At 38.0% G+C, this 27184-nt stretch overlaps 1 protein-coding gene across 1 annotated transcript in view; it reads right to left on the bottom strand.

The window, feature by feature from the left end:
• Window positions 1–27184, bottom strand: part of LOC124722172 — an 830020-nt gene that overhangs the window by 261618 nt on the left and 541218 nt on the right. The window contains exons 49-50 of the mRNA XM_047247373.1: window positions 20803–20939; window positions 20488–20721 (exon numbers count right to left, since the gene is read on the bottom strand). Of these exons, the coding sequence (XP_047103329.1) occupies window positions 20488–20721; window positions 20803–20939 (371 nt within the window). The remainder of the gene's footprint in view (window positions 1–20487; window positions 20722–20802; window positions 20940–27184) is intronic.

Consider the following 27184-nt stretch of genomic DNA (forward strand, 5'->3'; position numbering starts at 1 on the left):
AATATCAACAATTCTAATAAAAAGTATCTTATAACTCTAGTGGATTTATCAATGAATGATGCCACAGAATGGAATACCTCACTACACCTATGTCTGGAGTGGTAATTACAAGTGGTGAACAACACAGCACCTCTGGCCAGAAGGTCAAATGGGCCCATCAACAACTGATTTAAGACCAAATGGTAGCAGGCCCAGCTCACTTCTGTTTTGTTAGTGACTAATGTATTAATAACAACTCTGTGGATCACCAGTTATTCTTTGAACTTAACTGTCTTATGACTGGGGCTTCTTGGGATCAGAATATACTGCTGTCTACCTACGGCTATTAATTTCTACTCCAGCAAACTGTGATATGTTTCAGCTGAGTGACTAATTTCAGCCTTGGTTTTCATCACCATAATTTATGTTATGCTACTACTAATTGTTTTCAGGTGTAGTCCTGGGAAATTCACAAGATTAGTAACTATTACAAACTTTGTGTCATTCGTGTTGTATTTCAATGTGATTTAAATAGTATTAATAAACATCTTATGTGACCTAAATTATTGACTACAAAATAGTACATAAATTTTATAACATAATTTTCTGACATAATACTGCAATCAGACTATCTGGAACACGGATCACATTACAGATATGTTTTACAGAATATTAAGCAGAAAAAGTAAGTTTAATGGGATATTCACTGTTTACAAGAAGTTCATTTGAAAATAAATAAATGAATAATAAGGTGAAATATGCTACAATAAGTATTTGGAGAAGCAGTAGATGTGCCTCAGTGGCAGTGGAATTGCCCAAGACCCATCTGACTAACAGTCACTGAATTCATTATCAATTAGTGATAGTAGTTAATATCTAAAATTTTTGTTCAGGTAGATCATAATAATACATTTATTTTTCACAGCTCCAATAGCATTGTGTTCCAAGAGTAGAATTTACTTGAGTGTAATTTTATTGACTCATTTGAGTGAAAATATCTGTGATAGTATGCTGTAGTCAATGATGGCAACAGCTGTGATCTTTCTGAACTCTGAAAGGAAGAAGTTCCTGCTTGAACTTTCATTTTAAAGAGTTTGGGATGCACCATTCTCAAAAATAATTAATTATGAAAGAGAGAGTAATGATTTACTTGAGTAAATAAGACTTTTAAGTGAATCACAGTTTCGTTTCCACTGCAGCACAATTACAAAATAAGCCATAGTAGAATTCACAAAAGTGATACTTGACAATCTTGACACAAATGAATGTGTCACAGGTATATGTTTAGATCTCACTAAGGCTTTGGATACTGTTGACCATAACATTCTACTAAATAAGTTAGAGGCATTAGGAATAAGAGGGTAGCTTATGAGTGGTTCTGATCATATTTTGCAGATATGGTACAAAGAGTAGAGAAGACATACCTCAAATAAGTACAATTTTAGCAAAACATTTATCAGAACCAAAATAAATTAATATGGGAGTTCCTCATGGTAGCATGTAAGGACTAATGCTGTTCTTGATATACATCAATGACTTGCTCAGTACCGGTACTATTAGTCATGTGGAAAAAGTCTGACAACAGCAATATTATAGTCACTGAGAAAACAAGAGAACTCCTTGCAGAGAAAGCAAATGAAACTCACAATGAAGTTTACAGTTGGTCAATAACCAATAAGGAGACATTGAACATAAACAAAGCTAATACCAGGAATTTCAGTCTGAGGAGAAATAATGACACTGTTAAATTAAACGTAGATGGTGCCTCTACATAAACAAATGCAAAATTTGTAGCAATGAATATTGACCTTCAGTTGAAATAGTGTGAACACACAAATATACTTGCAAACAGAATGTTCTGCCCTTAGACTCCTATCATCAGTGTTTAATAGCCAGTGCCATTTAGTTACACACTATTTATATGTGCTCTCAATTCTTAGCTATGGCATTCTTTTCTGAGGAACAACTACACAAAACTGAACACAGTTTTCAAATGGCAGAAAAGAGCTATAAGAATAATAACCAAAAATAGTGGCTGAGCTTATTGTAAAAAAGCACATCAAAATTAACACTGATAATTACTGCTAAAACAGTTCTATTAATAACCATGGAACAAGAGCTAGAATGAACTTACATTCAGCAAGAAAGAGTAAACATAAAACTCAAACCAATATTTTCTACTAAGGAGTAAAACTGTACATTAAACTGACAAAGAAGATAAAAGAAATTGCTAAAACAAAGGTATTTAGAAAGGCAATTAAAAAGTACCTTTTAAGCAATACATGCCATACATTGAAGGATTACATAGATAACACAGTATAGTAGTTTCATAAAAAATGTAACAGATATTAATAATAATACCCAACATTCCTCATAACACTTTCTCACTATTTTTCCCTCCTTTTTTTCTTTCCTGGAAAAATTTACTACCATAGCTATGTATAATACTAACATCTTACTCTCCTTCTGAGCTCAACATCTCACTTAAGTCTTTGGTAACTTACCAAATAGTATCAAAAGTCTGACAGATAACCAACAAGTATTTAAGAAGAAATTAAAAGAATTTCTGAATGACAACTCCTTCTACTCCATAGAGGAATTTTTAGATATAAATTCAGAAAAAAAGAAAAAGAAACAAACAAAAAAATTATAAAAAAATAAAAAAGTTGTTATATTAACTTAAGTATGTTGTTAAATTAACTTAATTATATCATGTATTGGAAAATTTGACTCGTTCCACATCATTACGAAATATCATATTCATGATCCATGGAACTAGTATTAATCTAATCTAATCTAATGTACTCATTACATAGGGATGCTGACTCAGTTCATCAGGCTAGCAAATGATAAGTTGCAGTCCACAAAAAGGTCCTGGCATCAGCTGATGGTATGTGTAGGGTTATGAAACAATGTGTGTATGGTACGTGTAGAGCGTGAAGCGACAAGGAGTGAGAAATGAATGGATAATGTAGCATTAGACTTTTACATTATTAAATAACTTATTTGTAAAATAGCATAGTACACTATGGATAAACCAAATGAGGTATCACAGCTTCAAATAGAATGGCCATGTATTTAGGAGGATGAAGGCTCCAGTCTTCATCCACCCATCCTGATTTATGATTTCCATGACTTCCCTAACTGACTACCCATCTTTGTCATACTACATCTGTAAGTATGTAAATGCCTATGAGAATTACTTCAATTTTATTATTCTTAAATTTTAATATCAAAACATGTCCAATATCCTTGGAAAAGTGGTCTAAGGAAGAATAAAACTACTACTACTACTACTACTTCTACTACTACTCTGTTACTGTTATCTCATCTGCAATGTACTTCTGTTCTAGAATGGGTGTTAATGTACAGAGTGGCAATTATTGAACTTTATTAAATAAAATCATCATAGCTTCTGAACAGTTTGTGTTAGGATGTTCAAACAGCATGGTTCACCGTGGGGCATGATGGGAATTAGTATGCACATGCATACCATGCTCTAGCAACAAAGCCCACCTTCATTTGGATGGTTTCATCAATACGCAAAATTTGCATTTTTAGTGGACTGAGAATCTGCATTTCATGATTGAGAGGTCTTTTCACCCTCAACAGGTGACTGTGTTGTGCGCAATGTCCAGTCATGGAATAACCAGTGCGGTGTTCCTGAATGGCACAGGGACTACCAAATGTTACGTGAATGTTTTGGAAGATGATTTCATCCTCATTATCAAAAGCATCCCTGTTTTCTACAAGATGTGGTTCATGTAAGATGGAGCTTGACCCCATCAAAACAGCATAGTGTTTGATGTCCTGGAGGACCACTTTGGGGACCGCATTCTGGCTCTGGGATACCCAGAGGCCACTGGCATGGGCATCCATTGGCCACCATATTCTCCAGATCTGAACACTTGCAACTCCTTTTTGTGGCGTTATATTAAACACGAGGTGTACAGCAATAATCCCAAACCCATTGCTGAGCTGAAAACAGCCATTCAGGAGGTAATCGTCAGCATCGATGTTCCGACACTTCAGTGGGTTAGGCAGAATTTCACTATTTGTTTGCACCACATCATCGCCAATGATGGCAGGCATATTGAACGTGTCATACCCTAAATCTGAATATCTGTAGTGATGTTTACATGTTGATTAAACTATGTGCACACTGTAGTTTGTAACTAATTTAAGTTTCTTTCATATAGTTCAGTAACTGTCACGCTGTATATGATATGGACAATACACATGAGGAAACTAATTTGTCTTGTATTAATTAATAATTCCTAATAATGCATAACCTGACCTTAATGCCTGTAACTGCAAATTTTTGTCTCCATTGCTGAATCAGCAATGATGTATGGTACAGTGTCATGTTACCTTAAGAGAAAGACTTTGTCCCTGGTGTTATAGCCACTCAAAAAGAGACAAAGAAGGTAAAGAAAGCACAATGTAAGGAAAGTTTTTAAGGGATGCTAAACATCATACCCCATAAGCATGAATATTAATCAGCTTATGATGCAAAAAAGTCCATAAGATGGCTGAATGATGAGGATTTTTAGTTAACCCTCAAGTGTGTGTGCCTATGTGCAAAGTGTGCCAACCATAAATAAAATTATTTTGAGCTGTTCCATAGTTGTTACACAGTTCTGATCCCATAAATATTCCTTCATTACTTCTTCAGCTAACACAGTCATAAACTGTGTTGCAGTGTTGTCACATAGAGGAAGGTGTAAGAAGATGAATAACAAAGGTTTATTCAGCACTTGCACATACAAGAGCACGGAACGAACTGCCTCTGGCTAGAACACATATGGTATATATAAAGTTACAGAACATTCCAGTACAATGCTTTTGCCATTTATGGATACTTCTAGAATGTACTTGATTCAAATATAAAAATTGAAATTTTTCAGTTCAGGTGAGTTTTGAACTCACAATCCTTGATGCAACATTCTAGTGTCATAACCACATTTTTTTTTTTTTTTTAATTCTCATTTTGTTCATTTTTGTCCAATGCATCTGCTTGGGGCGGACGTTGTTGTTGATCGATTAACTCAGTTTTTTTTATTACAGAGGGCAGATAACCCTCTGACCAAACATGCTGAGCTACCGTGCCGGCTCCACTAGACTACAGTGACTGCTTTACTTGGCTTCTTCTGCAACATTGCTCCCTCATTAAGAGAACAGTGTCTCGATGTTATGTCCTCCTAATCCGGGAACAAGTCACCGATCCTGCATACTCCAACTCCCGATGACCGATGTTCATCCTGGCGGTGATCTTAGAAAATCCCTTGCCACTACATTCTTCATTGCCTTTCTGCTTGTTGCCTGTTGCTGGAGCTTTGATTGTACCCCGGGTTGCAGGATCCTTATAGAGGTTCATTCGAAGGATGTGGACCGTATCTCTGATCTTTCGTCATCTTGTGTCAGGGTCAAAATCTTCAAATTCATAAGTAACATCAGACAACTGTCTTACAACTTTAAAAGGTCCAAAGCAACATGTGAGGAGCTTCTCAGAGAGACCAAGCTTCTGAAAAGGAGTGAAGATCCAGATGAGGTCACAAGGCTGGTAGAAAACAGGGCAATGGCTTGCGTCATACCTACGGCGATTGTTTTCTTGAGCCTGTAGTGTGTGAAGTCGTGGTAACTATTGAGCTTCCTCAGGTCTGGTTAACACCTGGTCAATGCAGTCATTGTCCACGTTATCAGGATGTAACAGAAGCACAGTGTAAATAGTCGTAGTTGACTCATGCCCATGCACCAGGAAAAATGGCTTAATCCTGTGGTGTCTTGTTTCGCGGTGTTGTAGACAAACATCACAAGAGGTAGCACCTCATCCCAGTTGCTCTGCTCAACATTGATGAACATTGATAGCATATCGGCCAAGGTCTTATTAAGGCATTCAGTAAGCCCATTGGTTTGTGGATGATAGGTAGTCGTCATGTGATGTGTAATGTTGCACTGACAGTTTATCTCTGTTACAAGATTTGACTGAAAAGCTTTCCCCTGATCCATAATTAAAGACCTTGGGGCACCATGTTTTAATACAATGTCTTCTACAATGAATTTGGCTACCTCGAACGCTTTGGCTATTTTCATGGCTTTTGTAATTGCATAGAGTGTCAGATAACCAGTGCAAACAATAATCCCTCTATTGCCACTAGCACACATTGGAAATCATCTGAGGAGGTCAATCCCAACACACTGGAAATGCATTTCGGCTTGTAGAATTGGTATGAGTCAGCCAGGTGGTCTCTGAGGAACTGCCCTTCTCCTCTGGCACTCTCGACAGTGCGACACATAGTGACGGTCACTCCTAAATAAACCTGGCCAGAAAAATCTCTTGTGGATTCTATTACACGTCTTAATAAATCCTAAATGTCTGGCCTCCAGTGTGTCATGGAATTTCTGTGGAACATCTAAGTGCATGTGTTTAGGAATCATTGGTAGCCACCTCTTTGCAAATGGATCAAAGTTTTTCTTGCAAAGTAATCCATTAACTACCTTAAATTGTCCTTTCACAGTCTCTGACCGATTTAAGGCAAGCATAATTTGAGATATCTTGGTGTCCTTTTTCTGCTCAGCAGAGAGATCGTGGAGTGCAGTGAGACAGTCACTACCTTTGTCAAAGTCTTGATGGTCTTGCACAGGGTTTCTTGAGAGACAGTCGGCATCTTGGTGTTTTTCTCCACTTTTGTACACTATGGTAATGTCATACTCTTGAAAACTTAGTGCCCACCTGGTGAGTCATCCTGTTGGAACCTTTAGACCTATCAACCAACAAAGTGAATGATGGTCTGTAACAACTGTGAATGGCCTACCATAGAGATACTGTCAACATTTGCACATGGCCCAGATCACAGCAAGACATTCTCTTTCTGTAGTTGAGTAGTTTCTTTTGGTTTTTGTAAGTGTCCTAGAAGCATAGGCCATAACCTTCTCTTTTCCATCCGAAATCTGCACCAGAACAGTACCGACCTCATACCCACTGGCATTTGTGTGTAGTTCTGTAGGTTCTCTCTCGTCATACAGACCAAGTACAGGGTCAGTCATCAGAGCTTTTTGCAGCACATCAAAATAATCTTGTTGAGCACCACCACAGATAAATTTAGCATCAGCTTTTAACAACTCTTGGAGTGGCCTGGCTTTGTTAGAAAAGTCTTTGATAAAACAACGGTAATAAGAACACAATCCAAGGAAGCTTCTCACATCTCTAATACTTTTAGGAATAGGAAATCCCGTTATAGCTCTCACGTTTTCTGGGTCTGTCCGCACACCTTCGTTTGACACAAGGTGCCCAAGTATTTTGATTTCTTTTGCTTCAAAGAGATGCATTCTTGGATTAACTTTCAGTCCGCCTTGTTGGATACACTTAAGAATGGCCCTCAGTATTTTTATGTGTTCATCAAATGTGTCTGAGAACACTATTATGTCAGCTAAATAACAAAGACACATTGTCCACTTCAGGTGCCTTGGAAGATTATCCATCATTTGTTCAAAAGTTGGTGGTGCATTACACAAACCAAACAGCATTAACTTACACTCATACAAGCCCTCAGGTGTGAGAAATGTAGTTTTCTCACGATCAGCCTCATCTACTTCGATTTGCCAGTATCCCGAGTACTTGCCCACGGTTGAGAAAAACTTAGCCCCCTTCAGACAATCTAGTGTATCATCAATTCGTGGAAGGGGGTAAATGTCCTTTTTAGTTATCTTATTAAGCTTCCTGTAATCAACACAAAAATGCCAACTACCATCCTTCTCCCTGACAAGAACCACTGGTGACGATCATGGGCTCTGCAAAGGCTGAATGATGTCATTCTTCATCATTTTCTCTACCTCACCGCGAATTAGTCCACATTCTGTTGCTGACACACGGTATGCTTTCTGGCTTATTGGCTGATGGTCTGCAGTGCTAATCCGGTGCTTCACCGCCAATTTGTCTAATTTGCTCTTCACCTTTAGATTGAAGCATTCAGAGAACCCTTGAATAATGGCATGTAGTTTCTTCTGTTGTTCGTTAGTGAGATCTGGTGATAGTCAAGCTAGATCTTGTCTCATAGTGGTAGTGGTAGTTTCGCCCACAGACTCTTCATAGGAGGTTTCTACGACACTCAGCTGTTCTGCAATTAATGGCTCAGCATGTGCTATGCATGTGCGTCTTGGAAGGATCTGTGGTTCTCGGTGACAGTTAACTATCCACTATTCACCGAATCTGTTCTTAAACGAGACGACACAGGCTGGGATGACCAAGTTATTCTTCAGTGGTATGCTTCTCTTACATTCCACTACAAAATCCATGGGTTGATGCATGGCATGACACGTGACAGTTACATTTCTAACACTGACTGCAGGAATGATCACTTCATCCAGCACACATAGTCTCCACACACTCAGATGTGCATCTTCCTGTCAACAGTATCTCATCTTGTCTAGCATAATCTTCGAGCGACGACAATATATTATTGCCTGAGAAGCTTTCAAAAAGTCCCATCCGAGAATGACGTCATGACTACACTCTTGTAAGACAGTGATTTCTAAGGGCTGTGTATGGCCACTTATACCCACATCAATGGTACAACTTCCTGTAGGGTTTGCATATTTCCCAATAGCCACCTTCAGCAGAGATGTTTTGTTGTCGACGAATGCGGTTTTCTGCAACTGGCGATGGTACTTCTCCGAAATGACTGAATATGATGCTCCAGAGTCCACAAGAGTTTGGGGTGGTCGGCCATTCCTGATGTAGTTTCCCATCATTTTTGTAGTTGTCAATGGTGGAGGATTTTCTCTTTGGTGGCGTCACCTCCATGGAAGGTCGCACCCTTTAGTTCTCTAGGTTGTGGCAGCTAGGTGATTGGCTGGAGCTTCTAAACGGTGATGGAGACCTTGATTGACATGTTGGGGAGCATCCTCTCCAGCGGCTAGCTTATGGCAATGGTGACCTATGTCGTCCTGCAGCCACATCTTCTTGTTCATCTTCGTCATCTTGGAGTTGGCGTCATCTAAGATCGGGCTGCTATCTTCTGGCGTGGGCATCATCAAAACCCTCCGCATTTCTCAACAATAGCACACCACATTTCCCGGTCATTTGCAGTGGAAACATACTGGTTAGTTATCTTGGGTCCTCCAGACATCAGTCTTCCTTGGTGCCCAAACAGGTTCCTCATGCGACATTGCAGGAACATAACTTCGCCTGGGTCTCAACTTTTTTTACTGTTTTAAGGGGAAATGAATGACGAGAGACTGGGTTCACTGTCTGTTCCACTTTCTCCCTTATGACCTCTTGAAGCATCTTGGTTCTCAGCTCACCATGCAATCTAGGTGCCTTCTAAACTTCCTCTCTGACTATCTAATGAAGAACACTTGTAAAATCAGTTTCTTCTACCATCACAGACATCAATACGATGTTTGGAAGCCGTCTAAACTTCTTGTGTGTAATTCTGTTTTGATGCATTGTGTCAATATACTAGCAGCATTTTATGAACTTGTCTACTGTCGAAACCTTCTTCAGGAGTAGGGCTTGATACATATCCTCAGCAACACCTTTCATGAGATGTGCAACTTTATCTTCCTCCTTCATTCGAGGGTCCACTCTTTTACACAGCTCCAAGACGTCTTGAATTTAGGATGCTATCTTTTCTCCTGGAAGCTGTGCCCTGCACTTTAATTAATCTTCGGTCTGTCAATGTGTGTCACCGAAATACTTGTGCAGTTTTGCCTGGAATACTTCCCAGCTTGTGAACTTCTCCTTGTTGTTCTCATACCATTGCTTGGCAGTGCCTTCCAAGCAGAAAAATACATCAGCCAAACACACAGTGTCATCCCATTTGTTAAATTTGACTATACGCTCATATAACTTCAGCCACTTGTTTGGATATTGACCATTGTCATCAGAGAACCCGGAAGGATGTCTCATGTGGTGGCACACAGTTGCTGTCATCGTGATGTCCTCTTCTTCTCCTGTCTCTGATAGACTGTGATCTTTGGAATATGCCTTGAACTCACCACGTAAATGTCATGGCCTGATGGAAGCCACTGTGTCATCAGTAATGTGTGGTATCACAAGTTCCAATACCCAGCACCTCCACCAGAATAATGTCATGTAGAGGAAGGTGTAAGTAGATGAATGACGAACACTAACTTCACTTAACGAAGGTTTATTAAGCACTTGCACATACAAGAGCATGTACTGAACTGCCTCCAGCAAGAACACATACGGTATATATACAGCTACAGAACATTCAAGTAGAATGCTTCTTGCCATTTGTGGATACTTCTAGAATGTACTCGAACCGAATATAGAAATCAAAATTTTTCAGTTGAGGTGAGTTTTGAACTCACAAACCTTGAAGCAACAATTTAGTGTCATAAACACTTTTTTTTCATTTTGTTCATTATGGTTCATTGTATTTTGTCATAGCGGACTTCACATGATATCTGTTGAAGTTCGTTGTTGATCTTTCCACTCACTTTTTTTTATTACTCAGGCCAGCCATCCACTAGACTACGGCAACTGCGCTACTTGGCTTCTTATGCGACAATATGTCCAACTAAGGAAACGGTAATATAAAATAAACGATGAACCAGGTGAGAAAAAAATTTAAGTTCTGTGGAAGGAAATGATGCAGATTATGAGCTAGCAGCACATTTCCACAACAAGGCAGTAGTCTACAAGATAATTAGTAATTCAGTAAGTGGCTGACTGGAATCTGATGCAGCTGCATTGCTTAATGTTTCGAGTGGTTCATTACTGTGAAGTAACACCTGTCCATGGCATTAGAGTGATATATTGAAAGTTTGTTTCATTATTATTTAATTAAATAGGGCTTTAGGTCATATTATATAAGTTTTTTTGATCATTGTTGAATGAAACTAAGATTAAACATTGATTATGCTTAGACATGTTTACCTTGGTAACATTAAGTCCACTATTGTTCACATGTGTACAAAGTGCACCACGTGCCCACCAGTTTTATGAAAAACGGTATGCCTGTTTGAGCATTAAATTTATCACACCAGCATGTGTCTTTTATAGTTATTATTGTCTTTACTGTGATTACATTTATTTGGCAGTGTGAGATTATTTTTCTTATGTTGGAAATTAGCAGGAGTGATGTAAGACATGGTAGAGGCTAAAACCAGATCACATATATGATCTATGAGCACATGATTTATGCAGAACAAAATCAGCTAAGGATAAAAAAACATTATTTATCTTTTGGTTGTGGCATCTGTGAACTTTTATCCATACCACACTATTGGTTAGTGGGGTACATGCTTTGTCATTGTGATTTGTTCTTGAACTTTTGGGTGCAGTCCTTTGTTTGCATAATTTGGAAGAAATTGCTAGTAATGAGTAAATCCTCAGATAGGGCACACAGACATTTTATCAGAGCTGCATAGAGTGCCTTGTGGAAGTAAGTAGGAGACACAAGAAAACATGTAGGAAAGTGGAGACAATTTATGGATGAGAAGCAATGTGGTCAACAAGTTCCTAATTGATACATAGAAGCTTTAACTGATTATGTATGGTAGTTACAGGAGGAAATTGGGTACCAAAATCAGGAAGTGTAAGGGTAGCATTAAAAAGTGTTACAGAATAGTTAATAAGTTGAGGAAACTTGAAGGTGAGTGTAATAAGGGTTAGAAGAGCATGTGAGCTAAAATAGATCTTAAAAAGTTATGTCAATTGTTGAGTAGACTACATTAAATCTTGCATGGACATTGAAGCTTGTAAAATAGGAAAATGCCTATGTGAGAACTGGAGGACACAAAGATTACCTTAAATAAATCATTGTTGGGGAAGCAGATAGCAGGACTGGTGTGGAAGGTGATTGAAGATAGCCAGACATTTGAAAGAAAGTGATAATATGTGCTGGTAAGACTAGATGAGAATAATGAGAGAATTGCAGTGGTGGAGAAGGACAATAAATTAATGCTGAAGTCTAATGAATGGATAAATAGTGAAATAAATTGCACAAGGAATGAAATGAGTTGCAGAAAATGCAAAGTAAAGTATGTGGTTTAGGTTGTACAGATAACCAGGATATCGAGAAATTCCTTGAGGATACAGTATGGGGTATGGAGGTGATTTCTGGTTTGGCTGATGATGTAGGGTTCATTACTAGGGACAAGAAAATTTTGCAAAAATTAGAACATGAAAAAAATGCAAAAACAATTTTTTTAATGAAATAATGTGAAATCACCAATTTTTACAAGATATTTTGAAATTTGTAATTTTACCAATAAACATGTTATAAATCTGAGGATGGCAGTTTCTTAATATTTATAACTGTCAGTTACTGAATGTTAGTATTGCTTTTTGACTTCTTATCTTCTCAAGGCTGAGGTTAGCATGCAATCTTAAAATGATAGTTCACCTAATTCATGTCATGTGTAAGTTTTCAAAAAAACAGCACCAAATTTGGCAGAAACATCCTCAAATGTAATAACAGAAACAGAATTTGAAAAAAAAGTTTGTAAAGGAAAAAAACACTGATTTTGAAAAGACACCAAATTTGGCATGAAAACAACATGGAATTTGGAAAAAAAACTGAACTTGGTGAAAAACAATGAATTTTGAGAAAACACTGAATCTGGAAAAAGCACAGAATGTTTTAAAAAATAACACTGAATTTGGCAAAAAAACCATCAAATTTTAAAAAAATCTGAATTTGGCAGCAAATATGGAATTTTAAGAAAGCAAACACCAAATTTTGAAGAAAAAAATATGACATTTGGCAAACAACAGCACCAAATATGGCAAATGACAACATTGCAAAGCGCAAAAAACAACAAATTTGGCAAAAACTAACAATAAAATTTTAAAAAAGCAAGGTATTTGGCTAAGAAATATCACTGCATTTGGAAAAATAGCACTGAATTTAATAAAAAAAACCTCTTAATTAGACAAAAACCAAAACCAAATACATCTAATAACTTTCAATGTATATTTAATTATAGTTGTAAATCATATAATAGGTCAAGTTACTGTTTCAACGCGAGAGCTAGATTTAGTGATTTATACTTTTAGATTTGTTCAAAATTGTTGAAATAATGCAGCAATGATTTTATTAAGAGATCACCCCACTGACTGTAAAGTTTTTCTATATGTTTTAACATCAATAGTTATATGAAATTATTGTGAACATTATGAATGGTGGTCAAGATGAAAGTATCTGCACTGAAAGACCACATCTTTCAATAAGTGTGCAGGGCTGACATCATGACCTTTTGTCTGTCATGTTGTGCCTGAAGTCTTGATGAGTTATTTTTATCTTGGTTTTATCTGGAGGTGCTCACCCCAGGTGGTTGGTGGTAAGGTTACAGGAGGTGTGTATGCCACAAATGCTACTTTTTTGTAGCAATGCTTTCCTATCTTGGGTATGTATGATAAACTGTAAATCTGAGGACTCTGATTTCAGTCTTTAAAGGCAGTTTTGTTCCATGAGATCTCGTATGAGTCACTTTAGTTTCTAATTGTATGTCATTGCAGTTGTAAAGACTTTTGGTTATAATAGATTTGTATTGTGATGGACTTGAACTGATTTCGTTGGAATAGCATTGTTGACTGTGAAATCTAGAGCTATTGAAAATAACTCATGCTAATGAAAATTCAAAGATAGCTAGGTATTCAAGAGTTTATTGCACTACTGTGCACTATTTAGCACATGTTGTTGGGTGTAAATGCTATGTCTGCACAAAATAATGACAAATTTTGCACTGCTGATAGATACTGACCAGTTATTCAGTGAGTTATTTGTATGTGCCAACCATTTACATACATTGTGCATTTCTGAAAAATAAAAATGATTTATGTCAATGACAAAAGTGAATCTGTTTTGAGCAATATTCTTCTTCTTCAGGATTTCAACTAACAAATTCAACCTCAGTTCATTTTTTATTAATTTACTCACTGATGTATATGACTGCTAGTATAATGTTTAGATAAAAGTCATCATTATGTTGAGTTGTTGGGCTATAGAGCAATGGTGTACAGCCATCTCCTATTGATGACAGTCAGCCAGGTTCAAAGTTAATAAACATATATTGCCTGCACTCTGACAGAAATTATTACCATCTCATAATCATTTGTATTGAAAGGGATACATGACATGAGGAGGAGGAGCAAGACCCTATGAGTATCACTGTAAAGTGATATTATGAGTGAGTATAATATGAAAGGGGTTGCTTGCAAAAGAGAAGTGGGAACAATATCTAAACCAACTTAACAATATCAGCTGGAGGTACTAGGTCTGTGAAATTTATTTTTAAAGGTTTTACCAAGAATGTGAAAATTTTCTTAAACTGTCCCTGCTCTAACTTTAGTTTCATGTGTCTAAAAATCCCAGATAAAGAAGTCCTTCCTCTTACTCTCTTCCAATGAGTCTGCATTGCCAATCAGTCTGAGACAACCTGAGAGAATTTTTGATATTTGAAACAGCACCTTCTCCAATGTATCTGTTGACTGAGATCAGTATGCCCAAGGACAAAATGTGCCATAATTGATGGTGGATACCTTCTACATACTGTTGTATATAACTCAACAGCTATGTTCAGATCAGTGTGCAAAACCTATGTAGATTATTTGAAAAAACACTATGGATGTAATATCATAGTAGTTTCTGATGGATATCCTAGCGACATCTGTTACCAAAGAACCAAAGTAGCGTGCTTTACTTCACTCATCCATTACAGTCTCACAAGAATTATATGTATCAGATGAAACTACCAAAAGCAAACTCATTTAAATTTTGATGGCTGAAATGGCTGCAAAGAACATTGTGGTTAAGCAGACAATAGATGATCCATAAGATGGCATTGGTATCCTTATATTGCTGACAGCACTGACCTCTTCTCAAAATAACATATGTTTCCTGAAGAGTGGGTGGGATAATTTTGTCAGTATTCTGTATTCATCTACATCATAAAAATTTAATCCTCTGGTTGTTCTTTCATTTCACACAGCAAGCAAGTGTGGCACTACCTCAGTCCCCTTTGGGAAACAGAAGAAGAATGTTAGCACCCTTTACATGAAAAACACTTCCCTATCTGACTTTTACTCCATCTGCATTTTCAAGCAGCTGGATGTAACAGCACATCAAATTTCTGAAGCAAGGGAAAGGTTTCTTGTAACACTATATGGCTCAATTTGATTAGCCACATAGGGCTCAAGGCATTAACTTCTTTGTGTGAATCTGTATTGTGTTATATGTTATTTTTTCCATTAACAGTAGCTTTCATTTTTTATATATAGTACATTTAGCTGGTAAGAAATGACATTATATAAGGAGAGGCAGAGGGGTGCTTTTGGGGTTACTAAATTTTGACATTTAGAAGCACCTACCATGAGAAACATGAGTTTCTTGCCATTTTTATACAGCTTTAGCAAAATGAACATCCTATTGAGAACAGGGTTAGAGAGAGGGAAGGGGATGTAGGTTCTCAGTGGTAAGTATGGTTGGTATTGATCATTAGGGGCACCTGCCATCATGTCATTATACTTTATAAAATGTACAATCCAAATTACAAGGCCGAAACATGTCTCTCTCTCTCTCTCTCTCTCTCTCTCTCTCTCTCTCTCTCACACACACACACACACACACACACACACACACACACAAACACTTTTTTAAGAATTTTGTCATTCCTTTGAAGCTTTGTATCTTGGTATTTATGCAGTATCCATGCTCTATAACAAAGGGCTGAAGGCTTCTTGCCACAGGAGGCACAGGAAAAAAATTATGGAGAAAAAAGCTGCATAATTTGACCATTTTTTCATGGCCCCCAAAGTTAGCACAGTGTTCTTGAGGTTAAAAACATTGATTCTATGCTAGACACAACCTACATACAGCATAGTGAAAGTTCATAAAATCAAGACCTGCTGCAAAGTCCAGCGTATCTGCTGTCCTCACAGCTTATTTATATTAAAACATCACTTTCAGTAGCAGGTGAGGTCAGAATTTTCAGTTAAAATTCTCATGGTCGTTGCATGACCTTGTTATGAAATCATGAATCAGTAACTATCTCTCAGATGCTATGGATCTTAAAACATCTTTTACATCACAACAGTATCTTAACAAGTAAAGATATCTGTACATGGCTTTCTCCTGCTTCAGTATTTCAAGAATTCTCAGGTAGTGACAAGTAGCATAAATGTTTATGTGTCCCAGTTTGGAGTAAATGAAATACAGAAGAAATCGGCTCTCTCCAAAACTAAACTCGCTTCAAACTGTCAACATTCTGTCAGCCATTCTCAATTCTTAATGATTTTGTCAACTGAAGTGCCACATGTTTGAGTGGGTGCCACTGGGAATTTGTCATGAGGAAGCATTGGGTTTGAGAGGTGAATCTTGACTTAATTCATATCAGCTGTCCAATGAAACAGTCAGCTCATATGACATGATTATGTCTATGTATTTTACGCTTACAAGAGGGCCTGTTCCACAGTATTAAAACAAAGAAATTTTTATGTTAAATTTTTATAATAATGGCCACTAGGCTGCATCATAGATAGTCTATGTTAAGTGCAGCTTCATTATATGGCAATCTTAAGAAGGTGTTCCATGTTACCACATTGGAGCCTAACGGGTCGGCATTCCAGTTAATACTCAGATCTTGAGGAAATCTCCTACAATTTACAATTTTTTAATAAAGTTACTAATCCACTTATCCTCTTTAGGCAGTATATTAGCTTAACCTTCCATACTTCCTCTTTATGAATATGTATACTTTTAGCACAAATAAATTATACAGGGATTTGTAGGTATTACTCTAAAGATACTGTTTTTCAGCATTTTTATTTTTCCCCAAAGTGGAAAAAATTTTCATAAGTCATAGGGAATGGTAGGCTATTGATTTAACATCACTTGTCAGCAGGAAATACTAAATGCTTCATTTATAGATACAGTGTCTTATTGTGAAATGTTTATTTCACATGTTTACAAATTAGAGAATGAATCTTTCAAAACACTCAGGAACACAAAGGTCTGTGTTATATGGCCTACAGAAGTATTTGGTCTCTTTCCTCACTACCTTTCCTGCAGCTTTCCCTTGTTCCCAACAGGCCTTGCATCTTTGAGGGGTTTGTTTCCTTTTCTGTTGGTGGCAGTTTCTCAGGAAAATGACATACTGTGAGTCTGTTTGCACTTGCAGTTCCAGATGCTGAATGTGAGTCTTTATTTAGTTCTGCTCGTCCTTGTTGTACCAATTGCTTTGCTGATTTACAGATAAAATCTGATAATGCACACTTTTTTGACATTTTGATATTGTGAATAATGGTGACACTTACAACTGCCATCATAAAACTATGGAAGAAAATCTTTTTCCCCCATTTTACAGTCTCTCACTGGAAAGGATAGTAACTCATCAGCTGGTCTCCTCTGTCAACACCTGTTTTAGACAAGTTGTAGTCTAGTATAATCTCTGGCTTTACTACCTCAACATATCCACTCCTGGTTTTTACACTGACATGTGAAGCAGTCATCTTATGCTGTGTTGACAACATGTGTACATCATGTTTGTCTTTCTATTTCAAGCAGAAAAGGTGTCCTTTGTGACAAAACGTCCTTTCTCCTTTCTTTAGTTTTTGATTTATTAGGTTTCTAAGCAAACCTATCCTGTTCTTCATCACAGTTCCAACTTCCAATGCATTTATTTCCCATCGCTCTTCAAGGACTACAGGACTTGTATAAAACCTGGTCATTTATACCACATGTCATTTTCCCAAGTAAGAGGAACATAACCTCAGGAGCAGGGATTTGACAGAATTGTCAACATTTCCTTTCCCTCCAGTATAAACTTCAGCATTGCACATATAGCTTGTTTGAGCATCACTTATAACGTACAGTTTTATCTCATATTTCTCTGGTTTGTGTTTCATATCTACACGGAATCCAGTTCTTGCTCAAAAAGGACATAGTGCTTCATCCACAGTCAGATTTTGTGATGGATAAAAGACTTTTCTGCATCTTTCTGTGAAAAGGTCCCAAACAGGTCTTATTTTATGCAGGTGATCATGGCCTGGTTGTTGTTAAGGTATTCATAGCGCATTATTGTTAACATGCAGTATCCTTAATATGGCAAAAAATCTCTTGCATAACATTAGCTGAGAAGCAAATTATGAACCAAGCACAGGGTCTTCAGAGCAATAACCCATATGTTTAGGTTTCTTTACAATACACATATGCAAAACAATTGCAAAAAATTGATATACTTCATGTATCCTCACTGCTCTCCACTTCATGCATCCTCACTGCTCTCCACTTCTACTATAAAGATTTTGGTTTGATTCTGCTCTGATGGTGAAGTTCAGAAATATTATCAGTAGCATATGTATTTGTCTCTGACTTTACTTTTAGAAACATGCTGTGATCAAAAGATTGCAACAAACAGTCTAGTTCTGTTGATAATGTATGAACAGGAACCTGAATTCCACTCGTTTCTTCAAACAGAGGTAATTCAGGGAGTCCATCAAAATGACACCATTCATTATGAAGGACGGGCTATTGAAATGAATGACAAACCTGACTAACAGAAACTTGTGCATTAGCTTCTTCATACTCACTACCATCGTTTCTATCAGCAGCACAGATTTCATTCTCCAGCTCACATGGGTCATCGTTGTCTTCTGAAAAATTGCCCATGTTGCCCAAAAGATTGTCAAGTTCTGAGCCATTGTTCAAGAGTTCTTCAATCTCTAAGTTTGACAAGTGATGTTTGTTTTCTATATTCACTATTTATATGTTGTTACACATGGGAAGGATGCATACAATACCACAACCCCGCAGAAGACATAGAACAAAACAACCTTCAACAATATTCTGAGCGCGCACGCAGTTCACGTAACACTGGTACCATTCATGAGAGACTGGTGCCTGCTAGCCATCAACAATGCACTTATGACAAGCCAAACAATTAGTCTCGCCATTTACAAATGTAAATCACATATTTAAATCACAAACAAATAAGTCAGAAGTGAAGAACATATGACATACATCCATCGGATTTTATGGTTAAAACATAGTGAAAATATCTATTATGTCCGTCGGCTCCAATGTGTTAAGAAGCAACAGGAAATGAGAATAATTGTGGGGATAAATAGTGTATTTGTGTAGGGTACATGGCTAAATCAAATGTCATCACCACACATTTTCACAGAGCTGTCACAAAACATCACAGTAGAATGTGGAATTCACTGTTTGGTTGGGTGGGATGAATTCTTTGTGCACAATTCCCTTGGTATCAAAGAAAAAGATGATCATGCTCTTCACTTTGCTCTTCATCTGCCTCGTATTTTTGGGTCTTGGAGAGTATGGGCTCTTCCACTGGGACAATTGTCGCTTTGTCTCTGGGTCATAACCATAAATCCAGCTCTCGTCGCTGGTTTCAACATGTGACAAGAAGGTTGGACCATCAGATGCGGTCTGACGAAGGTCTGTTTCTGTTCGCATATCCATCATAAAATTGCTACACAGCAAACACAGAGTATTACAGAAATCACTGTGGACACGCAACACTTCCACCCAGCTGAATGCAACTCTGCACACTGACTCATCAGATATGCAGCTCTTGCCACCTAGCGGTGCAAAGATCTACTACTCCTACTTTCCAGATAGCAGCACCAGTACCGAAAATTTTTGATTCCACCTTATAAGGCTATTCCAGAGAAAGAGCAGTATAATTAGTTCGTTTGATGTAGAAGGCATGGAAACTTGGCTGATCCACCATGAAGGCTTGTGAACTTACTGAATCGTGCAGATATTACAGCTATTTTCAGACCAAATTAAGCAGTTTATATGTGATATGTATTGTTGTGTAATTTTATGCAATAATTGAAAAGAACATTGTGGACATCTGTGGTGATTATTGTGTGTGAGCATGTGTACTCATAACTTAATGTAGCTTGTACCATTTCCGTTCAGATTCATTAATTTTCTGTATTTCCTAATAAAATATTATTTTTTTACCAAATAGGTGAGCATATGCATTATTCAGGTACTTTTGACAAGAATTCTTTTTGATTTTTAAGTTAATATCTACCCCTTTTTCAAATTGTTGTCTGTCCCTGCAGGTTTATCCGGCCTGCTCTATTTTAAGCAGGATCTCAGCATTATGCTTGCAATGCTGTAATGGTACAAGTAGCTTCAGAGATCCTCTAGAATTTGTAACAGCATGAAAAAAGCTGCTATTTAACTGATTGTTACTCGGAAACACTTAACCGATTAGTACTCAGAAACACTTCATACTTCATCATCCAAGTTTTCTCCATTTACTGTTCCCTTCACACGTGAATTACCAAAAAAATTAGCTGGTGTATTGCTCTGAACAATATTAATGACTGCAGCTAAATTTCAATTAAAGTCAAGAGAAACATCAGTTTATAGCTTTGATACAATTACTCACTGTCAATAATATATTAATTATATTTTACATAAGGATATTTTTAAGAGGCGGAAAGTTTTTGGATTTGTTTTCAAATTATTACTTTTGCTTCAAAAATCAACTTATCCTTACCTTTTCAAATGAAGGATGTTTGATAACAATAAGGGCATGTTGAGCATTTGGAATTTCACTTATTCTTTTCCAGTCGATAATACCAGTCACAGTTTTCACATCTGCCTGTTTGTCCCACATTAGTGTTACCTCCGAGGACAAGGAATTGTTATCTGAACCATAGTGCCCAGTGACTGTGTAATTCCTTCGAGGATAAGCAAAATTAATTTCAAAGTGTTCTTCTTCCTTGTTGAGCTAAAACACAGTTAAAACAGATTTTAATGTGGTAACATACAACAGGAAATTGAGAAAAGATGAAATATACTCAATACTTACAGATGTTTTGTTGGTGAATGTAGTATCACAAGTGATCCATGCATCTGGTGTCAGGTGCAAAGTGGTTTTCTGCCAGAACTTAGAGTCAAGATATTGATAGTCTGTTTTAAGTTCCACTGTCCTGTTTGTATGTATCGCTGAAACATAATATAACTCCTTGACTGTGGCAAAAATAGTGTATAATCAAACCTAGAAAAAACTTGTATGAATCAACACAAGTATGAGTTTATAAGGTCACTGAAATGAACAACAATATTAAGTAAATAAGTTAATGGTTCATTAGTTTGACCCACAATTTTACAATGATATTGCACATGCCATATCAACACAACAATTAAACACCAATAAAATTTAAGAATAAAACATAAATATTTAAAAAAAAACATAAATGAAGATACACAATTTCTTACATATCTAGTGACACTGGCGTTTATAAATTGTATAATATGAATTTTTCTGGATAAGAATATGAAAAAATGTAGCTGATAATTCCAAAACGAATACCTCACTATTCATTCACATTTCGTCACATACTGCACATCACTGCATTTTGGTCCAAACTCTTTCAGTTACCCATTAGAGACAAGTTGATACCCCTGCCTTCCACCAGAGTCTCCCTGTTTTCTTATTTGTCTGTCTGAAAAATCTGACTTTCCACTACTCCATTCTGAGTATAGGAAGGCAAAATGTAGTTAGCATGATCCATCACAGATTCTAGGCATAACAGTAGCTTGCATTAATTAGTGAATCATGATCCAGTCTCCATTGGTGAAACATCAGGAGAGTAGCAAGTTACTTCTTTACGTTTTTTGTGTGTTTCCATAGTTTAATTCTTGAATTCCTTGTGTGTTTTTGTATTTAAGAAGTGTGGACTCCCATATTAGTAACTGTAAAGTGTAGATCTGTGCATTCTGTGGTACAGTTGTCACTTGTTTGTTTCAAATGGCCAGCGGCCATTGGTCGCAACTCAAGCAGGTTCCAGCCCCTGTTGCTGACACACCAAAAGTGTAGCAAGTTACATGTTTAGCTTTTTCTGTGAGCTTCCATAATTTAATTTTTTTTATTGCAAAATTTTGTATTTGAGGGGTTTTGCCTTGAATTTTAGCAGCTCTAAAGTGTAGATTTGTGCATTTCTTTTGAATGGCCAGCTTTACAGCTCAGCTAGGTGCCAGTCTCCATTGGTGACACACCAGGAGAGTAGCAAGTTACATCTATAGCTTTCTCTGTGTGCTTTTACAGTTAATTCTTAAGTTAGTAGTACTAGGATGGACAGGATATCTCCATGTTGTGTGTGGGTGCAGGAGGAGCTGGCCACAGTTCATGAACAGCTGAAGATGCATTTGGCCATGGTCAGTCATCTTCAAGCTGCTGTCTGAGAGTGTAATGTAAACAGAATCTGGTACATCACATGGTACATCTCAGGTGCCACTTATTTTGCCCACGGGACCTGCTGCTGAGGCACCTTGCAGTGTAACCAAAATGGTGGATCTGCCTTCACCTCACAGTGAGTGGTAGGTTGTGACATGTTTGCATTGCTCAAGAGGGATTGTCTGATGAATGCTCACCAATCAAAATGCAGATAGCAATCCCCAACACCCAGTGACCCATAAATATGCTGCCTTTCAATCCATGATACATTGCCTAATATCCATCCCCATGAGTGAAGCTAACTTCCAAATGGAATTAAATGCAATCAAACAAATAGTATCAAATAATGGCTATCCTCGTACCTTAGTGGACTCCATAATACACAAAAAGCAGAAACAACAGGTATACTCTCATCTGTACTTTGCTCTTAGCCCACCAACTCAAGAATGCAATAAATGGGGCACAATTCCATACTTACGAAAAGTCTCATTGCATGTAGCCAGAAAGCATACATGCAGGAATGTAAAAACATTTTATGTGCTCAACACTGTTGGACACTTTTTGCCCAATGGGAAAGACAGTACTCCAGCTTTGGATAAGAGTGTAATATATAAAACTAATTGTAACTGTGGCAAATTCTATATAGGTCAGTCTGCCAGGGCATATATACCCACTTGAAGGAACACCACAGAAGTTGGAACTTAGAAAAGGAGACTCTACTTTTGCAGACTACCTGCTTGATGAAGGCCATGCTTACAAAGTGAAACATGAAGTATTACATCACCTCCACAAAGGAAGGAAGATGAACTGTCTTGAAACAATGGAAATTAATAAACATATACCCATCAACCTCAGCCTAGTACTGAATGACCAGATACAGTTCCTTTATTCACCACTTCTAACTGCAAAAACTACTTATCATTCCATCCAGGCCATGTTGTAAATTACTGCTCTTACTCCTCATACTCACATGCTCGATTTCCTTTATTTCAGTTACTATAATTTCTATTGTTATGTTAAAAAAAAAATTTGATTTGTATAATTACAGCTGCATCACTCACTGCTTAATATCACTGTTACACTGAAGAGCCACAGAAACTGGTACACCTGCCTAATATTGTGTGGCATGCAGAAGGGTCACAACATGACATAGCATGGGCTTTACTAATATATGAAGTAGTGCTGGAGGGAAATGACACCATGAATCCTGCTGGGCTGTCCATAAATCTGTAAGAGTATGAGGGGGCAGAGATCTCTTCTGAACAGCATGTCGCAAGGCATCTCAGATATGCTCAATAATGTTCACGGCCAGGGACCTTGGTTGCCAGCATAAGTGTTTAAACTCAGAATAGTGTTCCTGGAGCCACTCTGTAGCAATTTAGAATGTATGGGGTATTGCATTGTCCTGCTGGAATTGTCCATATCCATCAGAATGCACAATGGACATGAATGGATGCAGATGATCAGACAGGACGCTTATGTATGAATCACCTGTCAGAGTAATATCTAAATGTTTAAGGGGCCCATATCACTCCAACTGCACACACCATACACCATTACAGAGCCTCCACCCTGCTGACATACAGGGACCATGGATCCATGAGGTTGTCTCTATGCCCATACGCGTCCATCCACTCAATACAATTTTAAATGAGACTCATCTGATCAGGAAACATGTTTCCAGTCATCAACAGTCGAATGTCACTGTTGACAGGCCGATGAAGCGTAAAGCTTTGTGTAGTGCAGTCATCAAGGGTACATGAGTGGACCTTCAGCTCTGAAAGCCAATACTAATGATGTTTCATTGAATAGATCACATGCTGAAACTTGTTGCTGGCCCAGCATTGAAATCTACAGCAATTTGTGAAAGGGTTGCACTTCTGTCACATTGAACGATTCTCTTCAGTCATCACTGGTCCCATTCTTGCAGGATCTTTTTGAAGCTGCAGTGACATTGGAGACTTTATGTTTTGCCAGATTCCTGATATTCACGGTACACTTGTGAAATGGTCATGTGGGAAAATCCCCATTTCATCATTACCTTGGAGATGCTCGTGCATCGACTATAACACCATATTCAAAGTCACTTAAATCTTGATAACCTGTCATTGTAGCAGACATAACCGTTCTATAACCTGTGTCAGACACTAGTTGTCTTATACAGGGTGAGTCACCTAACGTTACCGCTGGATATATTTTGTAAACCACATCAAATACTGACGAACCGATTCCACAGACCAAACATGAGGAGAGGGGCTAGTGTACTTGTTTAATACGAACCATACAAAAATGCACGGAAGTACGTTTTTTAACACAAACCTACGTTTTTTTAACTGGAACCACGTTAGTTTTGTTAGCACATCTGAACATATAAACAAATACGTAATCAGTGCCGTTTGTTGCATTGTAAAATGTTAATTACATCCGGAGATATTGTAACCTAAAGTTGACACTTGAAACCTCCAACGTTCAGTTGCGTGTTGTAACAAACACGGGCCACGATCGGCGAGCAGCATCTGCAGGGACATGTTTACGATGACGACTGTGTTTACGAGTGTGGCTGTAGTGCACTGTTGTGGTTTGATCTAACTGTCAGTGTCCGCATGTAGCGCTTGCTGCTATTGTTATTCTGCATTCGTCTCAACACACAGACCGACTGTAGTACACCATGTTACCAGATGTCTGTGATAATGTAGTGTTGTAGGAACTGTGACCATGGTGTATTCGAAATCTCAAAAGGCGGAGATGATACTCATCTATGGCGAGTGTTGACGAAATGCAGCTGAAGCCTGCAGGGTGTATGCAGAACTGTACCCAGACAGAGAGCATCCAATGTGCTGCACATTGCAAAACATCTACCGCCAACTGTATGCAACAGGTATGGTCGTAGCACGCAAACGGGTCCGTAACAGGCCCGACACAGGAGAAGCGGGTGCAGTTGGTGTGTTAGCTGCTGTTGCCATGAACCCACACATGAGTACACGGTACATTATGAGAGCTGGTGGACTGAGTCAAAGTAGTGTCATGTGCATACTGCATCATCAATGCTTTCAGCCGTTTCATGTGTCGCTACGTCAGCAATTACATGGTGATGACTTTAATCATCAAGTGCAATTCTGTCAATGGGCATTACCAGAGAATGCGTTGCAGTTCTACCTGTTTATCGATGAAGCGGGTTTCACAAACCACTGGGCAGTGCATCTACAGAACATGCATTACTGGTCTGTGGACAATCTTCGCTGGCTCAGACAGGTAGAGCGACAGCGACCGTGGACTGTAAATGTATGGCGCGGAATCATTGGCGACCACCTCATTGGTCCTCACTTCATTGCAGGGGCCCAAACAGCTGCAACATACATCACATTTCTACAGAATGATCTGCCAACGTTGCTCGAAAATGTCCCACTGGAAACGCGTCGACGTATGTGGTATCAGCATGATGGTGCACCTGCACATTCCGCAATTAACACTAGGCTGACACTTGACAGGATGTTCGACGGGCGTTTCATAGGACGTGGAGTACGCATAAATTGGCCAGCCTGTTCTCCTGATCTTACACCTCTGGACTTCTTTCTGTGGGGTACGTTAAAGGAGAATGTGTACTGTGATGTGCCTACAACCCCAGAGGATATGAAACAACGTATTGTGGCAGCCTGCGGTGACATTACACCAGATGTACTGCAGCGTGTACGACACTCATTACGCCAAAGAGTGCAGTTGTGTGCAGCAAATGATGGCCACCACATTGAACATCTATTGGCCTGACATGTCGGGACACACTCTATTCCACTCCGTAATTGAAAACAGAAACCACGTGTGTACGTGTACCTCACCCCTCATGGTAATGTACATGTGCGTCAGTGAAAAAGACCAATAAAAAGGTGTTCGCATGTGGACGTAATGTGCTGGTCCAGTCTCTTCTGTACCTAAGGCCCATCATAGTTCCCTTTAGATCCCAACGTAATTCGGTGCTCTCCGATACACATGATTGATCAGCGGAGGAGTGGTACTCAAGCGTCAACTTTAGGTTACAATATCTCTGGATGTAATTAACATTTTACAATGCAACAAATGGCATTGATTACGTATTTGTTTATATGTTCAGATGTGCTAACAAAACTAACGTGGTTCCATTTAAAAAAATGTAGGTTTGTGTTAAAAATCATACTTCCGTGCATTTTTTTATGGTTTGTATTAACCAATTACACTAGCCCCTCGCCTCACATTCGGTCTGTGGAATCGATTTGTCAGTATTTGATGTGGTTTACGAAATATATCCAGCGGTAATGTTAGGTGACTCACCCTGTATAGGCACTGTCAGCAACAGTGCCATATTCTGCCTGTTTACATATCTCTGTATTTGAATACTCATGCATATACTAGTTTCTTTGGTGCTTCAGTGTATGACTTACCTGTTTGTAATTTAGGATCTATTAAAGACAAGGTTATTTTGTTCAGCCACATCTTTGGAGTGCTTCAGCAAAGCTTATTGCTGAATTATGTTCTTCTGTGTACAACTGTTGTAATTTGTCTACAGTACATTCGTTAATGTGTCACATATTTTATCTTTATTAAATAATCTTACATCAAGTTTACACTGAAATAACCTTGCTTGTTTTATTCCTATACTAAAATTATCATCTTCATCTCTTTAAATGGTGATACTCTGTACATGCACTAGTTTAAAATATTTGATCCAATATAATTTCACTGCTCCACATACTGATCTTTGTACCTGATGATGGCATAGCAGCCAAAAACTGGTTTGTGTAACAAGTAATAAGTACTGTAGAATTTACACCGGTGTTGTGTATCTTTCACTCATAGAGTATGAAAAACAATCCCACTATGTTCAAATACTGCATTAGCATTTTGGTTCTTCAAACTGTCACATCAATTAAATATCTAGGCTGTTTTTTGTAAATGATTCTGTTGTTGTTGTTGTTGTGGTCTTCAGTCCTGAGGCTCGTTTGATGTAGCTCTCCATGCTACTCTATCCTGTGCAAGCTTCTTC

The sequence above is a fragment of the Schistocerca piceifrons genome, chromosome X (assembly GCF_021461385.2).
Source record: "Schistocerca piceifrons isolate TAMUIC-IGC-003096 chromosome X, iqSchPice1.1, whole genome shotgun sequence".
Lineage (NCBI taxonomy): Eukaryota > Metazoa > Arthropoda > Insecta > Orthoptera > Acrididae > Schistocerca > Schistocerca piceifrons.